This window comes from Euprymna scolopes, chromosome 39 (assembly GCF_053919585.1).
Source record: "Euprymna scolopes isolate OS-2025 chromosome 39, ASM5391958v1, whole genome shotgun sequence".
In the NCBI taxonomy this organism is placed as follows: domain Eukaryota; kingdom Metazoa; phylum Mollusca; class Cephalopoda; order Sepiida; family Sepiolidae; genus Euprymna; species Euprymna scolopes.
Window position 1 is genome coordinate 40,074,723 of NC_136520.1, and position 26,002 is coordinate 40,100,724.

The 26,002-nt window shown below is 33.6% G+C and overlaps 1 protein-coding gene across 11 annotated transcripts in view; it reads left to right on the top strand.

Annotated features, from left to right (window-relative positions):
* The window catches only part of LOC145263767 (coiled-coil domain-containing protein AGAP005037-like), a 758,348-nt gene that overhangs the window by 608,514 nt on the left and 123,832 nt on the right, over positions 1-26,002 (top strand). For 7 of the 11 annotated variants that reach the window (XM_080120809.1, XM_080120819.1, XM_080120811.1 and 4 more), the window contains 4 exons: positions 4,726-4,944; positions 11,736-11,940; positions 20,249-20,415; positions 22,354-22,377. In XM_080120809.1, the coding sequence (XP_079976935.1) occupies positions 4,726-4,944; positions 11,736-11,940; positions 20,249-20,415; positions 22,354-22,377 (615 nt within the window). The remainder of the gene's footprint in view (positions 1-4,725; positions 4,945-11,735; positions 11,941-20,248; positions 20,416-22,353; positions 22,378-26,002) is intronic. The other 4 variants (XM_080120810.1, XM_080120812.1, XM_080120815.1 and 1 more) reach the window with 1 other exon arrangement.

Below are 26,002 nucleotides of genomic sequence, written 5' to 3' on the forward strand. Positions count from 1 at the left end.
GCAAGCTGTCTACCTTTCTTTGTCTTTCCTGATAATTTTTTTCTCTTCATCTCTCGATATCTGATGATTTATGTACGAACACCGCCATTTTCTCTCCATACAATTCCTCATTAATCACATCAATATTTATCACTTGTGCACTGCTACATCGTTATAAAAAAAAACACTTAATCCTATGGAGAAGTGAGAAAAAAAAGAAAAAGAAAAAGAAACAAATCAATATTAATGCTAGTTGGAATTGCCTAGGAATGATATACTGCTATTTCCAGCCCTACTAAATCCCATATTACAATTTTTGCTTTTTGTTATTTAAGTTCTACGCTGGTGCTACCAGATCAGGCTGTCTGAAGATATTGGCTTCTTTAGATGAAATGCACCTAATATTGATGTTTTTTTTATATTCATATTCCCTTTTGCAAAACTTAATTATGTTCTGCAAAACCAAAAACAGAATCCCACCTTTTCCTCCCTTTTCCTTTCCCCCTTTCTCTTTTCAAAACAACCAAACTAAACGCAGTGAATAGGTGTTTTGGAGATGCAAACAACTTGAAGAATAAAATTTTTTTTTTTTTTTTCAAAAATTGCTGGATTCAGCATAAAATAACCCGCAAAAAGTTTATACAATTTTTTTTAATAAGTTACCATTGTCAATTGAAACCACTTCTAAAACCTTAGATTAAATAACTAAACAACCTCGTCAGACAAAGAACTCTCTGTTACCTGATGAGGTTGTTTAGTTATTTATAACTAATTAGACCAAAACATTATCACAATCGTGTAGCGATATTAAAATAATGTTTATCTGAATAAAAGTGAATATATATATATATATATATATATATATATATATATATATATAACTACTTAATTTACTCATATAAAATTAATATACGAAAGTATAGATTTATGCGTAAACTTTAAGTATTTACTTCAAAAGTGCTCAATACGTAGGTAGAGCTAGTTAGTAAGTTAAAAAATGTATATGGCGATTAAGCTACACTGAATATTCCACGTTTCATCCACTCTAGGACTTTGAAGAGTCCTAGAGTGGATGAAACGTGGAATATTCAGTGTAGCTTAATCGCCATATACATTTTTTAACTTACTATATATATATATATATATATATATATATATATATATATATATATATATATATGTTCTATATTTTATATAGGAAATTAAACCTGGAGTCTAAAAGAGCAGAGTTCATTTTAATGTATTAATAAATGTATTAATACTTTTAAAAGAACATTGCCCATGGTACTGTAGATATATAATAAGCTCAATAGGTATATGTATCCTAGAGCTATATTAATATTAAGTAAAAAAAAAAAATGAATAATTGTGAATTAACAATCAGTTTCAAAAGGAAAAACAAACAAAATCATCTTCAGTGTACGATCGTTTCAGAAAACGATATTCATTTGAATTAAGATTGACAATAATTATTGACAAAAGTTTTATTTTGGAACATCATCTCCTCATCAGCAAAAATGGGGGGGGTCAGACACTAAAATAAAACTAGCATTTTTGTCGTAAGTAAGGTAGATGTTTCTTATTAAGCTCCATTAGAAAATTTGTCTTAAGTTCAGTCAGTATATCTTTCGGCATGCTGCAGTATCGTACAGTTGATTTTGTTTGTTTTTTACTTTTGAAACTGATTGATAATTCACAATTAATTTTTTTACTCTCTCTCTCTCTCTCTCTCTCTCTCTCTCTCTCTCTCTATCTATCTATCTATCTATATATATATATATATATATATATATATATATATTCGACCCAAACCGATTAAAAAGCTTGCCCTATCTCTGAATACCCTTTATGTAAAATTTCAAATGTTTAGACCAGAAATTGTCTGAGTAATTTGGTAGAGACTGCAGAGGTCAGTTTGTTTTTAACTTTGACCCCTATTATGACCCTTTAACATTTATTGTTTTGGGCTCAAATCAAATTATTAAATTAGATCCATGTCCAAGGAACCTATATCTAAAATTTCAAGTGTTTAGACCCCAAATTGTCAGAGGAGTTTGGTAGAGTTCTCAAAGGTCAAATCGTTGAACTTTGACCCCTTAAAACCAAATTTCTGGCTGAAAACCGATCACAAAGATTTTCCCAAATCTCAGTACCCTGTATATCAAATTTCGAGTCTGTAGACTGAAAATTGACAGAGTTATTGCATTGGAAAATGTACACACACACACACAGACACACACAGACATGTTCACTTATATATATATATATATATGTATATATATATATAAATGAACAAATGTCTATATTTCAAACTCTAAGATGCTGTTCATCTTACCATTTATTTTTTTCAGCATGTTAAAATTTCAATTCTTGACAGCATCTTTTTCGTAGCAAAGAAACAATCATAATGCATCAATTTTTAAAATATTTTCTGCCCTGACTCATCAGAAAAATAAGAACTCATTAGCTGTGAAAGAAGAATATTTGGTTAAATACATAAATCCAAAAAAATCGGAAAATAGTTGCAATAGTGCTTCGACATTTATGGCAAGGTGCTGTCAAGAATTGAACAGTTTGACATACTGAAAGAAATAAACGGTATGATGTACAACATCTTGGAATTTGGAATGTAGACTTTTTGTCATTTATTTGTATGTGCTCTGTAGTTATATTTAATATACATCGAGCTTCATAAATAAAAGGATTGGTATGAATAAAGGGTGCAATATAACTGAATAAACATTTTTTTCATAACCATTATTTATATATATTAGTGATGGGATGATTCTAATATTTTTCCCGATTCCAATACAATTACAGGTTCCAGTTTGATGAAAAGACATTATTTATTTCATTAAGTGATTATTTTAAAAAATTTATATTTTTAGTTGATTCACAATTTCCTTCTACACATTTTATGTGATTATTCATTTGATACTTAATTTCTGCTCTCAAAAATTTTTTTAAAATTAAATCCTTCTTTTATCAACCTAGATTTTTTGTTAGTTCATCAATTTTTTTTGACTTTGATTTGATCTCCAGGTTTTCGTCCAGATTTAATTTGATCCACAGTTTCTTCCAAATTTGATCCGACCTTCAATTTCCTCAAAATTTGTATTGTTCTTCAGTTTCTTCCAAATTTGATCCGACCTTCAATTTCCTCAAAATTTGTATTGTTCTTCAGTTTCTTCCAAATTTGATCCGACCTTCAATTTCCTCAAAATTTGTATTGTTCTTCAGTTTCTTCCAAATTTGATCCGACCTTCAATTTCCTCAAAATTTGTATTGTTCTTCAGTTTCTTCCAGGTTTAATTTGATCCTCATGTGATTATTATACAGTTTATGTGAACATCTTTCTGAGGTCAAATTAATTGACCTACCTGTTAGAGATCTCGAATCGTGTGTATCTATTTCTGATCAAAAATCCTGTGTAAACATTGCAGAGACAAATATTCCAAGACTGACAATGGAAACATCGTCTTTGTTGTAAAAGATGTTTCCCAAAACTGACTGTGACCCACACGGTCGCCGACCCCAAATGTTGTGTGCACCATGCATTTTTCATTCATCTTATCTTCTTACAACGGTATCATCATTTTCTCGCTGGCGACCGTCGATGGGACGCACACTGGTACACAAGTATAAAAATAAAATAAAACAGAAAAACCACAGATGCCAATTCTTCACATATATGTCGGTTGGAATCTAGCTGTGTATGAAACTGCCCTCTACATGTCGAGGTTCACATTTATATTATCTACTGTCGAGATAGTTTCTGTCAGTTAGTTGATTAATTTATCCTTGTCTGTTCAAGGGCTTTCGATCTGGTCCAAACTATGATCCGTCTTTAGTAGTGTTCAAAATTCAACTGTGTCCCCCCCCACTCATAGTTCAAGCCTCAACTGACTAAATGTACGATTGAACCCCCCCTTCTCTCCCCTGTCAGGTGTCGTTCCTATTGTTCCCTAATTATCAGTCATTCGATCACCCAATCACTCGTCAGATCCTGAATTAAACCCTTATTTCTCTTTGTCTGCTTTAAGAACAAATTCCTATCCATTGTCTGTTGATCAGTTCTTTTATTACTCGTTAGACCTACTTCCTTTTCTTTTTGTTATTTTCCTTTGTTTTTTTTCCTAACTCCTCCCAGTACTCTCAGTACTTAACAAATGTAGTGTCAGACTGACAATGAGAATGAAATATGCTACCAATTACAAAAGAAATGATCAAGCAATAAAAAACATAATGACACGGTTGCTAGTCTGATTCAACGATCATGGTCAACAAGATCATTCAAAAATCATTAAGGACTTAATATGCATTTAATTGGTTTCAACATTTATTTGATCTTTAGTTTTTCTTTTAAATTTGTAGCTAGTCTCATTCAACAATCATGGTCAACAAGATCGTTCAAAGATGATTAAGGACTAAAGAGTGTTTGTACCTTTATCGCATGCATTTAATTGGTTTCAATGTTTATTTGACCTTTAGTTTCTTTTAAATTTGCATTGATCCACAATTTTCTCTAAATTTTATTTGATTTGATCCTCGATATCTCCCAAATTGATCCTCTCACATGTGATTAACCTGCTCATTATCGTACACATCACAGATTTTATTTGCTAATATGTCAATTATTTCACATTGCTCGTGCACTTTTTTGTCATCCGCTGTTTGTCGTTCATATTAAGAACCTTGTTTAATTCTGATCTCAACGGTTAATAAGGAAAATCCTTTATCTTGTAGGATTCCAACGAGGTTACCCAAATCCTTCTGCGTGTCCCGCTAATCAAATGTATGCCCCTCCTCTGGCTGAGCAAGGAGTCAACTATGCGCACTACCAAGGCAACTCTACAGCTCAACCGCCACTTGTACCTCCACAGAATTATATGGTGAAAAGTCCTCGGACACCATCCTCCATGACACCTCAGCGATCTGCGCAACTCCTGAATCCTGTAGATACGAGTGAGTACTCGACTTACTGTGAAGAACTGAACGCAAGTTTTTATTGCGTGTGTAGATTATTGTGATCATGTAACGTTTAGTACGAGAAGTGTTCCCAAAGTAATGTCTCCTATTTTTTTTTCCATCCAAATGGATCAGATGGGATTACAAATTGCGTTGTTATGATGACTGAACTCATGCATTCATGATCTGAATGTTTCATCTTTTTGTTGCAGATATTGACAGTGTGAGAGTTTAAGAATGCAACCCCTGTCAATAATGTGTGTCAGAAGCAGAGATATGTTATTTAATTCCTGGCAAAAGTGCATTGAGAATTTTGGAGCACAAAAGATCGCTTGTTTTAATGGTACTACTCCCATCTTCGTAGCTCTTCAACTTTTTGAGTTAAAAAAAATAGGAATCTTTACTTTTGGAATGACCTTCTTATGATAAAGCATGTTTCGGATGCCGATGCACAGCCATCGTTCGTCAAGTGCATTAAGAATGTTGGTGGCTATGTAGAAAAAATAAATTTTAGAGCGTAAAAGGTCGCTCGTTGTAATGGTATCAGTTCTATTTTCATAGCTCTTCAATTTTTTAACGTTAAAAAGATAGGAGGCTTTACTTTTCAAACGAGCTTCATATAACAAGGCACGTTCTGGACGCGTGTGCACGGCCATCGTTCATTGCTAGCAAAAGTGCATTGAGAATAATAGTAACTATGAAGAGAAATAAATTCTAGAGCACAAAAGGTTGCTCGATGTAATGGTACCACTCCCGTCTTTGTAGTCCTTTTTTGAGTTAAAAAATAGGAGGCTTTACTTTTGGAACTACCCTAGTATTTGGGATAAACAATTACAAGACAGAAGAAAGTGTTCCAGAAATTAACAACTAAATGTAAACATATATAAAAATGGTGAACAGTATGATATAAAAATGCAACGAAATAGTTTTCTTTAGAAAAGGTTTTCTTCATTACATATGACATTTTTATATATATAAAAGTATAGCATAAAACATCTATTATAGTTTTCGGCTTGTTTCATTTAATTTTAGTCAAACTTTTGTCAGAAAAATCACTTCCTGGGGCTAAAATTTCATCTCTATATGAGACTAGTAGTTCCGCTCGGCTTTGCTTGGGCCTTATGTACTGTTCATAACTTCATGTGCATATGTATATATTAAAAAATGTGTGAATATGTATGGTAATGCCTTTATATATAAAAGGCTTCCTTAACTACCTTAGAGAAAAGTTAGTAGAGACCGCAGACGTCAAATTTTTTAAAACTTTGACCCCAATTTTGACCCTTAACATTTACTGTTTTGGGCTCAAACTAAATTATAAAGTTAGATCCATGTCCAAGTAACCTATATTTGAAATTTCAAGTGTTTAAACCCAAAATTGGCAGAGGAGTTTGGTAGAGTTCTCAAAGGTCAAATCGTTGAACTTTGACCCCTTAAGTCAAATTTCTGGCCGAACACCAATTAAAAAGATTTTCCCAAATCTCAATACCCCTTATGTCAAATTTCGAGTCTGTAGACCAAAAATTGACAGAGTAATTTGGTAGGGAACTGTACATAGACACATGCACACACACCCACACACACCCACACACACAACACAGACATTTTCACTTTTATAGATAGGTATATATACATATATATATAAATATATATATATATATATATATATATATATACATATATTCATACATATGTACATGTATATATACATATATATATGCATACATATGTACATGTGTGTGTATGTATATATATATATATATATATATACATACATATGTACATGTGTATATATATATATATATATATATATATATATATATACTTATGTACATGTATATATGATGATTGCAACGTCTTGTCAGACGAGTGCCACTCCCTCAGACACTTTAAGTCCATGAGCCCAAATGCCTGAGTGAGTATCTATACAAAGATGATGTTACAGAGTCTTAGCTTTGTACGACGGCTAAGTCTCTCTCTCGGTTCAAAATGTTGAGATCCAGCAACAAGCAGGAGCAAGATAGCCAGCAACAAATTAAACTGCAGACCAGCTTAATGCGGGTACTGGTCTTCCGCTTTATGGTTTTTTAAATCTGAGATTTGCTTCTCCTAGAAAGGTTGCCTTCACCATGGCTTACAGGAGCCCTCTCTACCCCAATACACATATACACACACACAAATATACATGGTGCTAGTTGGCCGTTGACCCAGAAAAAGAGTTCATTCGCCCTTTAGAAGGTCTTGTTTTTAATCCTTCAGGGAGACTAGCCGCCCTCCTCACCAAACAAGTCTGGTGGGGGAACCAGTTTAGTCGCCGGTGACCCGACCATGAGGCAGGTAGTACTGGGTTACATGGTACCAGCAGCACATGACATCACCTGACACAATATATACATACATACATACATACAATATATACATACATACAATATATACATACATACATAGATATACATACACACATTTTATTTTGAACTTGAAAATTTTCGAAGGTTGAATCATCACAACAAATAAACAGCTTTTTTTTTTAAATTTTTGTTAGTAATTTATTATTAGTCACTTTTGTAGTAAATGTGTATGGTGCTATTTATGATATCTGGATAGAATATTAGATTTAAGGGAAAAAGCAGGACAATGTGTGTTGAAATTAAGAATTAGTAAATGTCTAATTTTGGAAAGCCTGGAATCATAATTAAACATGAAAACTTGCTAATGCTCTTCGAAACATCATGATTAAAATTTAAAAAATGTAAAAACTTTGAATAAACAACCAATAAAAATGGTTATAAAACCAGACTCTGTGATTTTTTTTTTTGTTAAATAAATTTCTTTATTTTGTTTAAAATTTGAACACTATCCACAGTAACATGTCATCGGTAACTTGTTTTTATTAAAAGAATTGGTGAAGTTCTTGGAAGCATCATTATTAAAGTTGAAAAAAAACAACTTTTTAACTTTGAATAAACAAACATTAAAAATAGTTATAAAGCATACAATGCAATGTTTATTTGTTAAATAAATTTATTTTTGTTTATAATTTGAACACTGTCGACAGTAACATGTCATCATCAGTAGTAATAAAACATTCAGTAACTTCTTTTTATGTTGTTTTTTTGTCATCCAATACTTACTTAATAACACTTTCTCATTTTCGCATACAATCTGCCATAAAAAAATATCCACATAATTATAATTCTAAATGATTGTGCATTAAAGAACCCACAATGGTTAATATGTGTTGAGATTAAGAATTAGTGAATATCCCACTGTTTAAAGCATTGTTGATATTGGAAGCATAATTAAAAATAAAAAATTGGCAAATTTGGAATTGAAAGCCATGTTTAATTTTAGAAGAGTTTCTGACTGATAGCTAATCTGTATATGAGATGGAAAATAGTTCTCAGTGGGTAGTTAATTCATATAAGTCTTGAAATGTAAAAGTTTTGTAGATTCCTTCTCGTGTGGACACAAAAAATTATGTGTGGGAATTCAAACATATTCAGTATGCTTTATTGAGTGATTCTGGTTTCTGATTGGTTGCTAGTGTTGTATTATGTAGACTGAATTAGTAAAGGGTTAGAGAGAACATCGAGAGAATATAGAGACCCACGTGTGAACGATACAAAAGCTTTATTAACACTGAGAAAGAGTAGTAGTTTTTGCTACTATGATATACCACGTGATTGTGTGGTGGAAGGTTGCAGGCAATGGTGATGGTGGGAGTAATTCCAGTCAAGGGGAAATAACTCGTGTTACTCGATGTATATAACAGCTAGTAGAGCATGTCTCTGATTAGTCAGTTCTTATCGCTAGTGTCTATAAATAGAACCTTCGAATGTTCTTTTAATCACGCCCTATCATTATATAAAAAAATATTCCAACAGTAAAGCTCTGGATGCATCATCATTAAATAAAAAATTTTGAAAATTTGAACATTGTGTGATAAATTATCAGTGGTCTTATCATTTTGACCAGGTGAAAATGTTTGTTTTTTAAAAAATAATTATTAGATCAGGGTTAAGGTTTTGAATGAAGCAGGTTTCATTTTTTTCCATCACATTTTCCCTTTTCGCATTGGTTTCAACCATTTGTTTGATTAAAAATTTGATAATATGCGTAAACGCTTACTTTCTTAAGTGGTCTTATGATTTTGACCAGGACTGTATATATATGCACAGACTTTCAGATTGGTAATACTAATATTAATATTTACGAATTTAATCTTATCCTGGATAAAATGCTCAGTATTCGAGACTCGCATTATATAATGGAGGAATTAAACTATGCAACATTTAAAAAACTTGTTAAAATGAGGAATACAACATTCCTAATATTAACTTGTATAGTTTAATCCACTACATATATATATATATATATATATGCATATATATATATACGCATACATACATACAGTTCTTATCGCTAGTGTCTATAAATAGAACCTTCGAATGTTCTTTTAATCATGCCCTATCATTATATAAAAAAGGAGCTGCTAGAAAGGACTTGGCCTGCCTTGATAGAGTTCAAAATAGACTTCGTAGCCTCGTAGGAGATGTCCTTTTCTCTTCCTTGCAACCTTTATCTCACAGAAGAGATGTTGCGAGTTTGTCTCTGATGTATCGTTATTTTCATGGAAAGTGTTCGAATGAGCTTCAATCTATGGTCCCCCCTCGCCAAACTTTCACAAGAAACACTCGTCTAGCTGTAAACACTATCAATAATTCCCCCCACTCTTTATCTGTGCCTAAACCTAAACGTAGATTCCATGAACAAAGCTTTTTTCTTAGAACTGCACGCCTGTGGAATTGTCTTCCGTTTTCCTGCTTTCCGGCTGACTACAATATGGTTGTCTTCAAGTCTAACGTAAATAAGTTCTTGATGAGCCGTTCCATATAAGTTATCAACTTTACCAAATTTTCATTACTAATGATTACTATAATGTCCAATTTCTACTGTTCACTCTTTAACCCTTATCCTTGAGTGGCCTCTTGACCTTGATAATGTGGTGATGCCTATGTAAAAAAAAAAACATCTTTACACATATATACATGTAAATTAAACTTTAAATAAACAGACATATATACATGTAAAATTAAACTTTAAATAAACAGACACATATATATACATGTAAATTAAACTTTAAATAAACAGACACCTATATACATGTAAAATTAGACTTTAAATAAATAGACATTAAAAATGTTTTGAAAACATGTTAAGATGCAAATATTAATTTATTAAAAGAAGAAAAAAAATCATTCAGATTTTCCTTTTCTTTTATCTTTTTTTTTCTTTAACACAGTAAATATTTCTTCTTAATTTCCGACAGTGACATATATCCATCATCAGAAAATAAGAGTTATTTATTTATTTTTTTTTCTTCCTAAATAAAATGTCCTCATGTTATCTCAAGGCTGTGATGATGTAAGCACACACAGTATTGTTTGACCTCTTGACGTTGAGCTTTTTAGGTGCATGTTCAACCTAATGTTAAAAGAATTTGTAAAGTTCTTGGAAGCGTCATTATTAAAATTGAAAAAAAAAAAAAATTTAAACTTTAAATAAACAGATATTAAAAATGGTTATAAACCATACCATGTTTTACACGATGGTCACCACTTATCAAGGCCCGGGAGCCACTCAGGGATAAGGGTTATTGCAAGTACAGTACGTTAGTATGGAGATTTGATGAAGTGTTTACTTAAAGGGGTGGTTCATTAGGAATTTGTTAACGTTGGTCTTGAAGACATCCAAGTTGTAGTCAGGTGGGAAGCTGTTTTAAATTTGAACACTGTCGACAGTAACACGTCGTCAGTAGTAATAAAACATTCAGTAACTTCTTTTTAAGATTTTAAAAAAATTTTCATCCAATATTTATCAATAAAAATGGTTATAAACCAGACCTATGAGATTTTTTTAGTTAAATAAACTTCTTTATTTTGTTCTGAACTTAAACACTTTTGACAGTAAAACATCATCATCAGTAGTAATAAAATATTCAGTAACTTCTTTTTATGTTTTTTTTTTTTTTCAAGTTTTCATTCAATACTTAACAACACTTTCTCATTTTCACATACAATATGCAATAAAAAAAAATATCCAACTATTTATGATTCTAAATGGCATTAAAGTACCCACAATGGTTGATGCATATTGAAATTAAGAATTAGTAAATATCCCACTTTGTAAAGCATTGTTGATATTGGAATCACAATTAAAAATGAAAGAATTGGTAAATTTTGAATTGAAAGCATGTTTAATTTCAGAAAAGTTTCCGATGGGTAGTCAATCTGTTATAAGTCCTGAGATGAAAAATAGAGTTTTTGGTGGGTAGCTAATCTGTATAAGTCTTGAACTGTAAAAGTTTTGCAAACGATAAAAAGTATCCACCTATTTATAATTCTAAACGATTTGACATTAATACGTCATGAAATCACTATCAATAATTTTCCCCACTCTTTATCTGTGCCTAAACCTAATCATAGATTCCATGAACAAAGTTTCTTTCTTAGAACTGCACACCTGTGGAACTCTCTTCCTTTTGCCTGCTTTCCAGCTGACTATAATATGGTCGTCTTCAAGTCCAACGTAAACAAGTTCTTGATGTGCCGTTCCCCTTACATAATCCAATTTACCAAATTTCCACTACTAACAATTATTGTCCCATTGACCACTGTACGCTTATTAACCCTTATCCTCGAGTGGCCTCCAGGCCCTGATAAGTGGTGACACCTTTGTAAAAAAAAAATAAAAAGCTGAGTAACGTAATCTAATCTTGTCATTTACAGGAGATGGAAGTAAAGTCATACCTCCCAATCGGCATTCTCTCACTTTCGCACCAATGACCCCTATCCCAGGGGTTATGCCATTAGAAAGCACTCCAGTTAACCCGATGCAACGATCCCAAAGCTACCGAGTGAGTACCGAGAGAGAGCCGATTGTTGAGCAAGTGCGCAGCTTAACGCCACAACCTGGTCAAGATTCAGAAACTAAGTAAGTGTCACTTTTTGTATATCGGGGGTGGCGGCGGGGGGGGGGGTGGAAGGCAGAAATAGATGCAATTTGGATTTTCAATTTAGGCCTTGTTAAGATATCCTTACAAAGAAAAAAGTGATTTGAATTATTTAATAACAAAAAAATATATTATACTTGTTTGGATCGAACTATTGTTCTCATCTTGAGTGTTATTTGTGCCACGTTTCTGTTCTCATCAGGCATATTAGTGTTTATCTTGGAAAAGAAAGAAGAAAAGCTATTGGCTCCGTATTCTTGGAGTTGTTTCTTTGTTTTTTTTTTTTTTTTTTTTTTTTTGCTATGATTTCGTATGTGTGAAAAAAAAAAAATTAGTTGACAAAGGGGAGGTAATTCTAATAAAGTTTGACAGAATTATCTCCCTTTCATCGTTTAAATTTTAAGAAGCGAGTTGTACAAATTTTTTGTTTTTGGTACAATTGGCCTTTTGGCCAAGATCAAAGTGTAGTATCTGCTCTTCAGATGCTGCACTTCCATTTCTTGTTCTCTTTCGGTGGAGGAGCAGTTTTTCACGACTGAGACAATTTTTATTTATTTATTTATTTTTTATTTTTGTACCTTTTCTCCACGTTAAAAAACGACCCTGGTGTCTAACTCTGCCCCGTGGGGAGGTATTGTAAATAGGTACAATTAGAGGTTCTCAAATGTTGCTAACTTCTACGTTCAGTCTGCTTAGTCTTTTTTTTTATATATATATACTGCTTCTTTGAGTCGTCTGACTCTCCATCTTGCATCCATGTCAATTATTTGACCTCGTTCCACAAAGGGAAGTGTGTTCCTATTTCTTTCCATATGTGATCATCACATCCCGACTTTTCGATCTCCCCCTGTGTTATAGCTTTACGGGGTTCTTCTAGCTTTACCAATAGGGGGTAACTGGTCTCACCTTTGTATAATTTTCCGCATTTGTATAAAATTTTATATACGCAGTTTTTGTCATGAGACTTTCGGTTATGGGCTTGACTCATACTAGATGTCTTTTGAGAGTCGAGTAACTCTTGAATCTTGTTCTGATGTCATATGGACTGCATATTTTAGAAATTTTTTTCCACCAGGCTCTTTATGTTTGGTGTGCAAATTGTGGCAAGTTTCCAGGTATTGTCCTTTGGTGCTTGTTGTAGGTTTTCTGGGGCCGCTGTTACACTCTCTGGGAGGTGGAGCAAAATGTTGCACATATAACACTCAAGATGAGAACAATAGTCCAATCAAGACAATTAATATAAACAATCAATCCTCATCTAAAAAAATTCAGAACTGAACATTTTCAATGTGAAATGAGTTCTATAATCATGGTAATTGTTATAAAGGAAATAACTATGTATCGAACTGGATACGAAACAGTATATAAAAGAGCTACCATTTTAAGGTAGGGGCGTCTTGTCTTGTTTGCAGTCTAGTCTTATGTTTTAGTCTTGCAGTCTTGCCCTGCAGCCTTGCATCCTACCAGTCTTGCGTCTTACACTCTACAAGTGTACTCTGGTTAACCAAGCTTCCTAGGGATGAGCGTTTAGTTCTCACACGCTAAGTTCCTTTTTCTTTACCTTCATTTACATTTATCTAACTTCAAAAGCAAGTAGCCATTTTGTATTTGTATTATTATGAAGTACTAATAAACCTTCTTTTTGTTGGGCATCCAACTAGGCATATTTTGTCATATTATTATACTAGCAGGGCTACCCGGCGTTGCTCGGGACCGTATAAACAATGAAAAAACAAAAGCAGATATTGAACATATGTTTTATTCTTAGGGGAGAGGAATCTTTCATCTCAAGTTTTAGCGTTACAAACAAACATTTGTCTTTTATATATATAGATAATGACAGGTTTTTTGGGGGCCCCCCTCGAAGATAACTGATCAGTTGACCAACTTCTAGTGGTCCGTTTGACGTGAAATTTCGATATTTGTCATCCGGGTGATGGGGCTTCGATATGATACCAAATTTGTCAAGTTTGGTTCCGTCTTTCAAAAGTTTTAGCGTTACAAACAAACATACATACACACAGACGTTTGGCTTTTATATATATAGATAGAAGAAGATACCGTTGAAACAAGATATAACAGTGATCATTGATAGTGATGAGGTTTTAGATAAGGAATACTTTGATTTCTCGATGAGGTCTTAATGTTACATCTAGACCAGTCATTTCCACCGGTGGGGCATGGCAATATTTTGGTGGGGCATGGGCAGGACGTGCACCCTTGGGCTTACTATACCAAAGACTAGGGCAATTTGAGAATGAGTTATTTTTTTTCATTATTATTATTATTATTATTATTATTACTACTACTATTATTATTATTATTATTATTATAATAATAATAATAATAATAATAATAACAACAACAGTGAATTGTTTCATAGTGAATCTTTGTATTAAGGGGAGCGTCCGGCCGTGTATGTGTGTGTGATATATATATATATATATATATATATATAATATATATATATATATATGCAAGTAATAGTAGTAGTAGTAGTAGTTCTATTACTACTACTGCTACTAAATTGTTAAGTTCTATTACTACTACTAAATTGAAGGCAATGTGTTAATCATCTTAATATGAACTTTGTATTCCAAGTAATGTGTCCCCCTCCTCATCATAAGTAATGATTCTCCCCATCTGTGTAAAAAAACAGTAATACACATTCATTCAATAATGAATTCTCTCTTTCACTCTGTTATAAATGTCTCTCATCGTCGTCAATCCTTTATTACATGTACCCGTTATATGTCCACGTCATCTATCGATATATGACCCCATCCCTATACAACAGCAAGAACCCGGAAGGGAATTGCAAAGTTTAGCAGTCCTAGGGAGGAAACTATTACAGTAGAAGGCTTTCTTACATCTAGGGATTTCTACTGTGTAGGGGTGGGATTTTGCTGCTTGTTGGGTTTGTGAGGGGAGGGAGACAAGAGCTTGTAGTTCGTCGGAGCAACTACCATTAAAATACTTGTAAAACAGACAGAGGGTTGCAGCATTTCGTTGAATGGCCTTTTAGCTTTGATAAGCAGTGACCTATCAGTACATCAAAAAATCATCTGAACGGAGATTTAAGAGACGATTGAGGGCAGCTGGAAAACGAATATACTATACAGTAAAACAACCGACTTTAAGTAACTGGGTACCCATGTGTGTGTGTGTATGTGTGTGTATATATATATATATGTGTGCACGTAGTAGTAGTAGTATCACAAAGGGGAGGCACCAGGATTTTAAAAATGCCTAGGTGGGGCATGGCCCGAAATAGGTTGGGAACCACCGATCTAGACAAATAGCAGAGTTTGTTTATGCTTGTTGTGCTATCCTTGAATAAGCATATACATTTATAGTATCTGCTTTATGTACAGCTTCTTTAAGTCGTTTGATCGTCCATCTTGCATTCCAGTCGATTATTTTGAACTCGTTTCACAAATGGAAATGTGTTCCTTTTTCTTTTTCTGTCCATATGTAGTTGGTTAGTCCTGACTTTTGGACCTCCTCCTGTGTCATAGCTTCACGGTGTTCTTCTAGCCTTACCTATGTATAGCTTTCAACATTTGCAGTTCTGTGACGACGGTGCCAGTAACTTTTCTCCTTTTTTTTTTTTCCAAGATAAAGACCAACACGCTTGACGAGGGTTGAAGGCTACACCGACCGAAACGTTGCACAAATAACACTCAAGATGAGAACAATAATCCAATCAAAACAAGTAATATAAGCAATCAGCCCTCATATCAAAAATTTAGAACTTTAAAAATATATAACATTATTTGAGAAATTAAATACGTGTCACTTTTTGCATCTCCTATATTTTGGAGGGGGTAGAAATAGATGTAATTTAGAATTTGTTACACACACACACACACACACACACACACACACAATATATATATAAGTGAAATTGTCTGTCTGTGTGTCCAAGTAACCTACATCTAAAATTTCAAGTCTTTAGACCCAAAATTGGTGGAGGAATTTGATAAGGTTTTCACAGGTGAAATCATTGAACTTTGACCCCTTGACAGCAAAATTTCTGGCTGAAAACCGATTGAAAAGATTTTCCCAAATCTTTATACTCCTTATGTAAAATCTCAAGTCTGTAGACTTAAAATTGACTGAATAGTTTTGTAGGGGAATGTAGATACACACAGAGACAATTTCACTTATATATATATACCCCCTTTTTTGGCAATTTTATAAGTTCCAAATCTCAACGACTATTGATAAGAATTTGACAAATCTTGGAATAGTAATGACTTGAATTGTGTAGCGGACTATGTGATATTTGCCCTTAAGGTCTAACATTAAGGGGATCATCCATCATCCAGAGCCTGTTTTGGGCACTTTTTTACAGCCATAAAATTTTCAGTAAAGATGCAGTATGCAGTGGAAACCTTCAAAAAATCCTTTAAAATTACCAGTATGTTTAAAATTCTAAAATACGAGTATTATCCAAGATATGGAGAAATTATAGTTTCAGAAAGTGGAGGATCACTTTTTTATATTAATTTAACGTAAAATGAACACCCATTTTATATCCACCATTTTAGTGAGGTCTATTTTTTTTTTTTTTTTTTTTTAGGGGTGGTGTTTATTGTGACCTGGTAGACCAACACAAAACCTATCTTAAAAAACTTGTTTTCTCTAGGTTTTCGGGTGTACTGAAAAAAATATCGCATTTAAATTTTCCGTAAATAAGTATTTTTCCGAGTATTAAGCAAAAATATGCGCGTACAACAATGGCCACCACTTATAACAAAGAATTATATTGCTTGATATATATATAAATACTTATTTGCGGAAAATGTAAATGCAATATTCATTGTTAGCACACCCGAAAACCCATAATAAACAAGTTTTTTAAGGTAGATTCTGTGTTAGTCTACTAGGCCACAATTATCAAATAAACACCAAAAAATAACAGATGCCGTCCTCCACCCCCTGGAAAAAAGGTGGCTATATAGTGGCTGTTCATGTTACATTAAAAGTGATGCCCCACTTTTTGTAACTATAATTTCTTCATATCATGATATCTCACTGCTGATGCTATTCTCTATCTATATAAGAGCCAGGTACGTCCAAGGATGGAATACTGTTGCCACATCTGGGCAGGAGCTGCTAGAAAGAACTTGTCCTGCCTTGATAGGGTTCAAAATAGACTTCGTAGCCTCGTAGGAGATGTCCTTTTCTCTTCCTTGCAACCTCTATCTCACAGAAGAGATGTTGCGAGTTTGTCTCTGATGTATCGTTATTTTCATGGAAAGTGTTCGACTGAGCTTCAATCTATGGTCCCCCGTCGCCAAACTTTCACAAGAAACACCCGTCTAGCTGTAAACACTATCAATAATTCCCCCCACTCTTTATCTGTGCCTAAACCTAAACGTAGATTCCATGAACAAAGCTTCTTTCTTAGAATTACACGCCTGTGGAATTGTCTTCCGTTTTCCTGCTTTCCGGCTGACTACAATATGGTTGTCTTCAAGTCTAACGTAAATAAGTTCTTGATGAACCGTTCCATATAAGTTATCAAATTTACCAAATTTTCATTACTAATGATTACTATATTGTCCAATTTCTACTGTACACTCTTTAACCCTTATCCTTGAGTGGCATCTTGGCCTTGATAATGTGGTGATGCCTATGTAAAAAAAAAAAAAATCATGGATACTACTCGTTTCCTAGAATTTTAAATGTTATTTTCGTTTTCAGTACCCCCGAAAACCATTAATAGTGGTACTTTTAAAGGATTGTTTGAGAGTGGAAAGATACTGCACCTTTACCAATATTTTAATCATCATCATTTGTTTTCCTAGTTTTATGAATTACAAAATCTCTGATATTTCCCCGAAAACCTTGATGGAGGAAAGACTAAAACTTTTTTTACAATTTAAAGTTGAAACAATAAAAGTAAAAATTCCCTGATAAAAAACTTAAGCATGAAACCTTAAGAAATTTTGGGGAAAGGGATGGGTGCAGGGTCTTTCTAAACGATCTTGAAAAACTTTGGAGATTACTCTTGACTGGCACCATTTATGACAATACCACATTCGCTCCGTGGAGTTAAACCTAATTAATAAAATCTCCCAGCATTTTTGTAAAAATTATGTGCATGCGTGCGTGTATATACAGGATTTTTTTTTTTATTATTTATAATACTAAAGCGAAAATGTGTTTTAGTGTGTATGTTTTTTGTGTATGATCGGCAAAGGCTTTTTTTGGGGGGCGGCGCTCAGAGGGGGAGGGGTCACTGTTTCTTACAACTTTTTATATACTCCCTAGATTATAATATCTCCGATTTACGAAAGGAAGTCACGTCTATCTTTTATTTGAGCGACTTTTACACGCTATTTTCGAGCTATGTTCTGGTCTCCGCGTGTTTGTTTGGCTTTTCCATATATAAAAAAGCAAAACTAAACCCGGAGCAAACGAGTCTTCCTGGCACATGTGCCAGGGACGTTCAGAAAGCAATGAGCTTTGATCAATGCGGGCAAAACCCATCATATCAGACAATTGCTATTCAGTTGGACACTCCCCTTTTTATGGGGAGCTGGTTTTCTCTAATATCTTGGGCAAATACGCAGAAACTGGCTCGTAGCCAAAGTTCAGTGCATGATTTCATTCCCGTATGGCGTGATGTTTGACCTCATTAACGTTACGCACCTGTCACGTTTAACTTTTTAAATCGTTTAAATTCAACCGTTCTCACTTCCGCTGCCCTCATAGCATCGTGGTAAGTTATCAGGCTATCACTTTGTTTTCTGCCTTCACCTCACCTACCTGCCTACCAAAACTTTTTTTTTCTTTTACGCCCCCAAACACCTGGGCAATGCAGGGTACCCTCGCTAGTTATATATAAATTAATAAATAATGCAAAATGAGAAAAACTATTATATATAAAAAAGTCTTTAAATTTGGTGGTGTAAAAAATTTGTGGCGGGGAGTGGGTAAGAGCTAAGAACCCCCCCCCCCCAAAAAAAAAAGATTGAACCAAATAAAATGCCTATTGGGGTATGTTAGTATAGTTCCTCCTGACCCTAATCTAAGCATTAGCTCACCTACTGTTTTCCTGGACCAAAAACAAGCAGGACGATTTCTAGTTGGGGCACGGAGGTGGAGCTGATTTACTAGAGGATGTGGGAAGAAAATATTAGGGAGGGAAAGTGAGGTGGAAAGGTGACCTCCGAATTGCTGAAGACCGGGCGCGGGGGGGGGGGGGGGCTAAAAAGAAAAGGATGCGTGGGTTGGACAAACTCAGAGGTTCTTTAGTACCAAAAACAAGCGCTGGCTTTACTTTCCCTACTTTCTGACCTTGTGTCACATCTTCCTGCCGTAGGAAGGAAGTAAATACCAGTAGCGGCTTGTGGCAGTTGTGGCCCCAGAATCATGACGTATACTTCTGTAGCATATTTTTGACAATACAGGTTTTGTTAATTATACCAATGTGGTCTTGATTATTACTGGACTTTCCTACAGAAGAGACGTTGCGAGCCTGTCTCTGCTTTATCGTGATTTTCATGGCAAGTGCTTGTCTGAGCTCCAATCTATGGTGCCCCCTTGCCAAATTTTCACAACAAACACTCATCTAGTTGAAACCACTGTCAATAATTTTCCCCACTCTTTATCTCTGCCTAAACCGAAACGTAGATTCCATGAACAAAGTTTCTTTCTTAGAACTCTCTTCCGTTTCTCTGTTTTCCAGCTGACTACAATTTGGTTGTCTTCAAGTCCAACGTAAACAAATTCCTGGTGAACGGTCCCCCTAAATAATCCAATTTACCAAATTTCCACTACTAACGATAACTACGAAATTGTCCCATTGACTACTGTACACTCAATAACCCTTGTCCTCAAGTGGCCTCTGAGCCTTGATAAGTGGTGCCCCCTATGTAAAAAAAATGGCTACAGCAATGATTTAATAAAATTTGGTATTTTTGCCTAAATTGCAGAGAAATTCTTTTGTCGATTAGATTTTAAAATGGATGAAAATGATAGCCTGCATTTGAAGTGCTGTATTTTAATTGAAAATGAATATGTTTAAAGACCTAAGCAATGCATTTTTTTTTTTTTATATATATAAACAAATTTATTTGCTTAAATCCAATCAGATATATTTCAATGCTATAAATCCTTGTTAATTAAGTGTCTGTTTTTTTTGTTTTTTTTATGGTACACATGGTGGAATTCTGTACCCGCATAAATTGAATTAATGAACTGCATTTAAAGCATTGCATATGATTGAAAATAAGTATTACATTTTTATTATCTTTAAATTTTTTTTTTTACCAGAGTCCGAATGGAAAGGATGGAAGCCCAGCTAGCCAATTTAACTGCCTGGGTCCATAACACTGTGATCCCATCTCGGCAACACGACTCAAGCAACAGATCCAGCACAGACATGCATAGTAATAGTAGTACTGTTTCGGATAGCACCTATACCGGCTCTGCTGCCAGCAGTAAGTCACAGTTTTTATTATTTAATTTATTTTATTTTTAAATTTTCTTTTGTTCTACTCAAGCCAAACAGAATCATAGCAAGCTACTGTGACAGAGGCCAGATTTATAAGAGTTAATTTTGAGTTGTAAACCCTTTTAGTTTCAGAAGAGAAGATAAATGTTGTATCAAACAAAATGGCAGTATCGATCCTGGGAAGCCTGGAATTGTAAAAGATGGCAGACAAAGAATAAAGTTTCTGATATGATAACCAATCCGAAGAAGTATGGAGTTCTTTCCTATGTGAAGACGAAAAGTTATGTGCTGGAATTCTAAAAGATTCACAGCATTTTATGGAATGATTTTAATTACTGATTTTCCAATTTTAATGGAATTTTAACAATAGGTCTTTGATATCAATTAATAAATATTCTCCTATTTTAATGAAATTTAGCAATAGTTATTAGATATCAGTTAATAAATATTCTCCTATTTAAATGAAATTTAAAAAATAAGTATTTGATATCAAATTAATATTATTCTCTTATTTTTAATGAAATTTTAACAATAGGTATTTGATATCAATTAATAAATATTTTCCTATTTTAATGAAATTTTAACGATAGGTATTTGATATCAATTCATAAATATTCTATTTTAATGGAATTTAACCAATAGGTATTAGATGTCAATTAATAAATATTCTTCTATTTTAATGAAATTTTAAAAATAGATATTTGATATCAATTAATAAATATTCTATTGAAATTTTAACAATAGGTATTAGATATCAATTAATAAATATTCTCCTATTTTAATGAAATTTTAACAATAGGCGTTTGATATCAATTAATAAATATTCTATTTTAATGAAGTTTTAACAATAGGTATTAGATATCAATTAATAAATACTTTCTCATTTTAATGAAATTTTAGCAATAGGTATTTGATATGAATAATAAATATTCTCCTATTTTAATGAAATTTTAGCAATAGGTATTAGATATCAATTAATAAATATTCTCCCATTTTAATGGAATTTTAGCAATAGGTATTTGATATCAATTATTAAATATTCTCCCATTTTAATGAAATTTTAACAATAGGTATTTGGTATCAATTAATAAATATTCTCCTATTTTTATGAAATTTTAACAATAGGTATTTTATATCAATTAATAAATATTCTATTTTAATGAATATTTACAATACGGATTAGACATCAATTAATAAATATCCACAAAATTTCATTGTGTTTGGAGTATTTTAATTAGTTTTTATGGGAGATAATATGGACACATCTTTCTATTTGAAAATTTAATTATTTCAAATTTTCTATAAATTTGAACTGTAATCTTCAAGTCCAATGTAAACAAGTTCTTGATGAGCCTTTCTCCTTAAGTAATGTAATTTACTAAATTTACACTTCTAACGATTACTATATTGTCCATTTGACCACTGTACACTCTTTAACTCTTATCCTCATGTGGCCTCTGGGCCTTGATAAGTGGTGATTTCCTTGGGAAAAAAAAAGAAATTATTTGACACTAATTAACAAGATTTCATAATGTTCAGTTTTTAAGACTGTTTAAATTTTAGATATGTTCTAGAATTAAAAACTGTTAGAATGAGAATTGCAAGCATAAGTCTTAGTAGAAATATATCGTGATTTTAATTTTTGTAAATGGGGATAAAAGTGTCCCAGTTCAGCCCTGATTAGTGGTGATTCCTTAGCTTTAAAAATAAATAAAATCTGCACCTATTTGTATCTGGAGAACTACCATTTTATGTTTCAGGTAGTCCAGCTTAAGAATTTCCATTTTAGTTTTTCTGTGCTAAAAGTTATTTTACATTTTTACAAAAGATAATTTTCCCTGTGATGATGGCAGATTTGCACGTTTTTATCTAGGTTGTCTTACCCAGGAGTACGTCTATTTTTTGTTGATGTTTCTGCTTTCAGAATGTGCCGTCATCCTGGCTGCAGGTACTTGTGACATAAACAGTGTGCTTTTCAAAAAATAAAGTGTGCTTTTTTTTTTCTTTTTTTTTTTTTAAAATAAAGTGTGCTTTTATTTCTTATTCTTCATCATATTTTTTTCTTGCTGCACTTAGAAAAAAAATTCCTTTTTTTTTTAAAAAAAAAATCACATGGGAGAAAATTCCCTTACTATTTTTTCAAGTGGTCAAATTTAGGGTGTTGGTACCAAGATTACTGCAGAGTCGGAGGCTTTGGAAGAAGTCGGAGTTGAAATATATCCCCAGTCAATAATAATAAGATAAGATTTATCATCTACTACAAGAAATTAACAACTACTAACCTTATAATTAAAAACAACACTTCCCAGACAACAAAATCAGTAAATGAAACCAATGTAGTCTACCCATTCAAATACCCCTTGGGGGAATGCATCTCCAACACCAATAGCTACATTGGATACACAACCAATACATTGTCCAGACAATTGAGCCTACACCTTTCCGAGACAAGCTCGATTTGCCAACACCTAAAGCAATATGGCTGCCCACATTCTCAATTTAGAAAAATCCTAGTTGAAAATATAAAAATCATCCATATTGATTCAAACATTAAAAGATTAAAAATACTGGAAGCACTATATATAAGAACTAAACAGCCAAAAATTAACAATGTAAATTTTGGAAATAGTAAGACCATTTTAGAGTGGCTGAGTACGTAACCATCCAATATATGCACACACACACACACACACACACACATATATATATATATATGTATATGTTGTAATGTAAAGTTATAAATTATTAAAAATTAAATTTAAAAAAAAAACTGTAAATTCTATATCATTTTATAAATCACACCTTTAAACCATTATACATTTATTTTAGCCACGTTCTTAACACGTTAAAAAACGTATATTTCTTCTTTTTTTTTTTTTTTTAAACACACGAGCCGCTTCACTATTTCAAGTAATTTAAATGTAATTTTAACTGAACCATACAAAAACATCCAGATTTTAAATGAAACAGTAATCAAAAACTGCCTGAAGACGATTGATGAAACTCAGTCGAAAGTACTTGCAAAAAACAATCAAAAGAAAAAACAGATGGATGAAGACGACTATGGAACTTTCTGGCACAGATCCGACAAAGAAATAAGAACGACAATTCGAAAAATTGAAAAATTACAAAAAATTTCATTAAGCAAAAACACTCCGTGCCATTTAACAATACTTGTCTGAATGAAAACATGCTGCCTAAATACTATATATATATATCTTTCTAATTATAGTCGTGCTTATGAATTTTATACATATTATACAATGTATATAATTTTGATATCAAAGTATACTTTGATATCAAAATTATATACATTGTATAATATGTATAAAATTCATAAGCACGACTATAATTAGAAAGAATCAAATATGGTGTTTTAAATGGTGTTATATCCTTGTGGACTTAAAATTCCTACAGCTTTTTCTCCAGAAATGTTCCAGTATATTTTTAACAAGATTTTATGATTTTTAAGGATTTCCATTTTTTTTTCTACCATTTTTTTATCCTCTTTAATCCAAGGGTGAAAATACTCTCCAAGTGTTTGTTTTTCTGAGGAAAATATTAATTGTCTCTGATGAGTTGTTTGGCGTTTTTCCACCTTTCAACAAAACATGTGTAAGACACAAAATATTAGAAATGAAAAATTAAGTATATATTTGGCTATGGAATGTCCACTATATATATATATATATATATATATATATATATATATATATATATGGCAGCTTCCTTTGGTCTTGACAGACTATGGATACCCACTGTAAGGATGCCGGCATGTGGAATTTTTGTGGCAACCCCACCCCTACTGTCGGCATTGTTAAATACCAGTGGCAAATAGAAGTACAAGACAACTAGAAACAATGCCGAGATAAGCAGAGAGTACATACAGTGCCTAGAATTCTCAAATGGTCACTCATCTAATACTAGCAAGGCTCAACATTGCTTAACTTCGGTGATCTGACGAGAACTGGTGTGTCAACGTGATTATGCCATATATATACACACTTACACACAAGAGGTCTCTACTTACTTGTACCTGGCTGACCGAAACATGCTTATGGATGTGCTGTGACATATATAAATGCTTATGTAAAATAAATAAAAAAAAAACACACACACACACACACACATATATGTATATATATATGCACATACACACACACACACACATATATATATTTTATTCCTCTATCATATTACCTGTTCATATTTGATACAAGGGGAAACATTGGGTTCGCAGACAGGTCTGTGTTCAATGTCCGTGTGAGGGAGGCTTGGGACTGCCCAACTTGAGGTATCATCGAGATGCTGAGAGGCTGGCCTTCCTGAGTTGAACCTTGACAGAAGAGTCTGCGTCAGACCCTGCGATCCAGGCCACTTTTCCCGATCTCATCCTCAAACACACAGTTGAGCTGCATTGAAAGCCGTGGAGCGACATGTAGTTCTTGAGAGAGTGTAGGGCCATGCTAAGGGAACTCCCAGGGTCCAGCAACCTTTGATGGCTTACTAGAAAGTAACTTCATAAGTAACTAGTGAGAGGGGGGGGGGCGCTGATGACCTGCTCATCAAACGTTTAAGGTTATCTAAGGAGGAGGTTTGCTCCCGGGGAGTTGGGCACTAGGTTTGAGTCATCTCAACAACTCCTTGACCTGGGGATTAGCCCGAACTGTGTTGCCCCTCAATGCCATACTACACAGTGCCAGATTAGTGAGGTCACCTGGGTGTCCTCATTGCAGGACCCTAGCCGAGGAAATGCCAGAATATGTGTTCTTCGAATTCAGTGGACTAAGACATTACTAAGCATATATCAACAAGGTGACAGCTCACATCGATCCTGAGCAGCCTCGCCTGCTGGATGTGTTCTACATCATTCACAGCGCAAGAACAAGAAGAGACGAATGGTGTTTTTCATGATCCTGGCCATAGCCAGAATGGTGATATGCATGTTGAAACTGCATAAGAAGCGTGAAGTTGAGTCTTTTACTGATCAGGAGCTGATCCCTTTCCTTAAGCACCAGCTGAAATTAAAGTGATAGGAAAAAATTGACCAAAGTTTGTGTTCCCTGCCTGAGCATGGCACGCACAGTTTCAGATCCTGCCGGACTCCAGATCCCTAATAGTATCTAGTTTAGGTTCTTAGCTAGCCGAGTGAATGGCCCCCTCTATCCCTGATAGGAAACCTCCAAGATGCCCACATTCTAACTTTTCTCTTTTCGTCCCTCCAATAAGCGATCTCATCTTGGAACAACTGCTTTTTTCTTTGATCCCATGTAAAATCCAGCCCCATTTAGAAATCGACCTGCTTGCTTTCGGGCCCTCCATCAAGCTGGTAAAAAGTAGGCAGTTTACCATCGAGAGAGGATTAGGATTAGGAGGGTCCTACTAACATTTGTCTGTTTTTTGGACTTTTTTCCCCATCCTACGCCAGTTAATTAAACAAACGAACATCCTTTTATATAACTTTATTTGTACTCAGAGTGTGTGTGTGTATATATATATATATATATATATATGCATATATTTATTTTTTTTATAAAGGAGTTACCACTTATCAAGGCCTGGAGGCCACTGGA